Here is a 3450-nt window from a genome sequence, read left to right as displayed (position 1 = left end):
CGACTGGGTGACCTCCTACAAGGTGCAGTTCAGCAACGACACGCACACGTGGCAGCCGTGTCGCAACGGCACCGAGGAAGCGGTACGCAGCCGGTCCGCAGCCCGTCCCGCACGGCAGGGCTCAGCGGGTTAACGGCGCTGCACCGGGCTCTGCTGTTGCCTTTGGCCTCCCGTCCCGCAGAGCATCCTCCAGCGCTTCCCCTCCGCACAAAGGCTGCTTGTGCTCCTGCCCGCTGGGGGGGGCCGGGGGCGCGGGGGGACACGCGCGGGGCTGAGCGGTGGGATGTGCCCGGAGGTGAACACGGCAGCGTGGTGCTCAGGCACCCGTGTGGGAGCTGTGCGGGCGCGTGGTCGCGGCTGGGTGGGTGCAGGTGGGCCCCCCTGGCCCCACGCAGTGTGCGGGGATGCGGGAGAAATGGACTGACAGCGGGGTTGGGGTCCCTGGGCCGTGGTTGTGCCGGGAGCAGGGGTGAGGTCCCGTTGCCAGGAGCGGGTTTGGGGTCCCCACGCTCATCCCTGAGGGCTCCTATGCTGCGGGGGGGGCACGGAGCAGCGTGAGTACCCCAGCCCCACGGTTCCGCCCCCGCTCGGGTCCCTCAGCGCCGGGCTCAGCCCGCTGCCACGTGTCCGCTCCTCATTAGGGGCTGGAACGGGGCCAGGGGAGGATGGGGCCACGCAGCGCAGCGCCCGTAACCCTTTGGTCCCCATTGGCGGCTCTGCCCCATCCCCGCATCCCAACACCCCCCGGCGCCGCGCTGCGCCCACGGTCACGCGGGGGCTGGGACCCCCCCCAGGTGTTCCCGGCCAACAAGGATCCCGAGACGCCGGTGCTGAACGCGCTGCCGTGCCCGGCGGTGGCACGCTACATCCGCATCAACCCGCAGAGCTGGTTCGAGAACGGCACCATCTGCCTGCGGGCCGAGGTGCTGGGCTGCGCCCTGCCAGGTGGGAACGGGCACGGCGAGCGGGGGGGGGGGGCGGGGGGCTGCTCCCTGCATCCCTCACCCTGCCCGTGCCCCCACCCCGCAGACCCCAACAACATCTACCAGTGGCCCGATGACCCCATACCCACTGACAAGCTGGATTTCCGGCACCACAACTACAAGGAGATGAGGAAGGTGCGTTGGGATCCCCCCAGCGTGGTCCCTGCAGCCCTGGGTGCCCCCGGACCCCAGCGTGAGTGCTTTCCCCGCAGCTGATGAAGAGGGTGAGCGAGGAGTGCCCCAACATCACCCGCATCTACAGCATTGGGAAGAGCTACCTGGGCCTCAAGATGTACGTCATGGAGATCTCCGACAACCCGGGGCAGCACGAAGTGGGTACGTCCGTGGGGCGGGATATGGGGCCGGGGGGCGGGGGTCAGGACCCACAGCCGCTATACGCCGTGCCCGCAGGCGAGCCCGAGTTCCGCTACGTGGCGGGGATGCACGGCAACGAGGTGCTGGGCCGGGAGCTGCTGCTCAACCTGATGGAATACCTGTGCCGCGAGTTCCGGCGCGGCAATCCCCGCGTGGTGCGGCTGGTCACCGGCACGCGCATCCACCTCCTGCCCTCCATGAACCCCGACGGTTACGAGACCGCCTACCGCCTGGTACGGCCCCAAACCCGCCCCCCCGGGCACTCGTCCCATTGCCCACCCGCTGACCCCGCACGCCCCACAGGGCTCGGAGCTGTCGGGCTGGGCCATGGGACGCTGGACCTACGAAGGCATCGACCTCAACCACAACTTCGCCGACCTCAACACGGCGCTGTGGGACGCCGAGGACAACGACCTGGTGCCCCACCAGTTCCCCAACCATTACATCCCCATCCCCGAGTACTACACCTTCGCCAACGCCACGGTGAGGGCACGGCGCCGCGGGGCACGGGGGCGGGGTGGGGGGTCCCGGCTGCGCCCCGGTGACACGGTGTCACCGCAGGTGGCCCCCGAGACGCGGGCGGTGATCTCCTGGATGCAGCGCTACCCCTTCGTGCTGAGCGCCAACCTGCACGGCGGGGAGCTGGTGGTCACCTACCCCTTCGACATGACGCGCACCTACTGGAAGGCGCAGGAGCTGACCCCCACGGCAGACGATGGCGTGTTCCGCTGGCTGGCCACCGTCTACGCCACCTCCAACCTGGCCATGGCCAGCGAGGAGCGCCGCCTCTGCCACTACGACGACTTCATGCGTTCCGGCAACATCATCAATGGGGCCAACTGGCACACGGTGCCCGGCAGTGAGTGCGAGGCCGGGGTAGGGGGGGGTCCCGCAGCCCCCGCCATCCCCTGACGCACCGCCGCCCTCCCCCAGGTATGAACGACTTCAGCTACCTGCACACCAACTGCTTCGAGATCACGGTGGAGCTCTCGTGCGACAAGTTCCCGCACGTCTCCGAGCTGCCGGCCGAGTGGGAGAACAACCGCGAGTCGCTGCTGCTCTACATGGAGCAGGTGGGGGCCCCCCGTGCCCCCCGGGCTTTGCAGCACTTTCCCTGCTCCCTGCTTGGGGCTGCGGTGGGCACGTGCTGGGGGTGGGCACGTGCTGGAGGTGTGTGCACTCATAGGGTGGACCCACTCATACGGGTGCCGTGGTGCCATGTCCTGGGGCCGTGCCCCAGTGCTTGCTTAGGGTGCAGCTGAGGGTGTCCCACGCCGGTGTTGTGCGGTGTGGGGTGTCCCCTGACAGCTGGCCCCGTGCTCCCCAGGTGCACCGTGGCATTAAGGGGGTGGTTCGGGATGAAGACACGGGTGAGGGCATCGCCAACGCCATCATCTCAGTGGATGGCATCAACCACGACGTGCGGACAGGTAGAGCGGGACAGAGATGGGGAGGGGGACGGGAAGGGGCCAGAAGGGAACGGGTGGGGGACGGGGATGGGAGGGGATAAATGGGATAGATGGGATAAAGGGAATAGGGATGGAATAGATGGGACGAATATGGGAGGGGAGAGGATGGGGATGGGATGGGATGGAGATGGAGATAGGGTGTCACCACTGCGGCTCTGACCTCACTCCACAGCTGTGGATGGGGATTACTGGCGGCTGCTGAACCCCGGCGAGTACGAGGTGACTGCGCGCGCCGAGGGCTACGAGGCGGCCACGCGGCCATGCCGCGTCACCTTCGAGAACGAACCCACGCCGTGCAGCTTCCGCCTGGCTCGGCGACGCCTGCGGGGCCGGGGGCCCCTGGACCTCCAGCTGCGGCTGCACCGCCACCGCCTGCGCCGGCTCCGCGCCCAACGCCGCGCTCCCTGAGCCGCCCGGAGCGGGCATCGAACCCGCGGCCCTAGGCTCCCATTGGCCCCGCTCCTCCGTGCGCCACGCTCCCATTGGCCCCGCCCCTCCGTGCGCCACGCTCCCATTGGCCCCGCCTCTCCGCGCGTCACGCCCCTCGGCCCCGCCCACGCGCTGAAGGTCAATGGCGCCTCCGAGGCGGAGTCCCCGCCTCCCCGCGCTGGCCCCGCCCCGCC

The 3450-nt window shown here is 69.6% G+C and overlaps 1 protein-coding gene across 1 annotated transcript in view; it reads left to right on the top strand.

The window, feature by feature from the left end:
• CPXM1 (carboxypeptidase X, M14 family member 1) overlaps nucleotides 1–3444 on the top strand; it is a 5633-nt gene extending 2189 nt beyond the window's left edge. Inside the window, exons 5-14 of the mRNA XM_021382576.1 lie at nucleotides 1–82; nucleotides 795–945; nucleotides 1030–1118; nucleotides 1196–1319; nucleotides 1395–1591; nucleotides 1662–1841; nucleotides 1920–2217; nucleotides 2292–2431; nucleotides 2686–2788; nucleotides 3000–3444. The exon at nucleotides 1–82 is cut by the window's left edge and continues 5 nt beyond it. Coding sequence (XP_021238251.1) covers nucleotides 1–82; nucleotides 795–945; nucleotides 1030–1118; nucleotides 1196–1319; nucleotides 1395–1591; nucleotides 1662–1841; nucleotides 1920–2217; nucleotides 2292–2431; nucleotides 2686–2788; nucleotides 3000–3235 — 1600 coding nt within the window. The 3' untranslated portion in view covers nucleotides 3236–3444. The remainder of the gene's footprint in view (nucleotides 83–794; nucleotides 946–1029; nucleotides 1119–1195; nucleotides 1320–1394; nucleotides 1592–1661; nucleotides 1842–1919; nucleotides 2218–2291; nucleotides 2432–2685; nucleotides 2789–2999) is intronic.
• The last annotated feature ends 6 nt before the right edge of the window (nucleotides 3445–3450 follow it).

This window comes from Numida meleagris, unplaced genomic scaffold (assembly GCF_002078875.1).
Source record: "Numida meleagris isolate 19003 breed g44 Domestic line unplaced genomic scaffold, NumMel1.0 unplaced_Scaffold250, whole genome shotgun sequence".
NCBI classification, from domain to species: domain Eukaryota; kingdom Metazoa; phylum Chordata; class Aves; order Galliformes; family Numididae; genus Numida; species Numida meleagris.
This window is presented reverse-complemented; position numbering and strand designations above follow the sequence as displayed.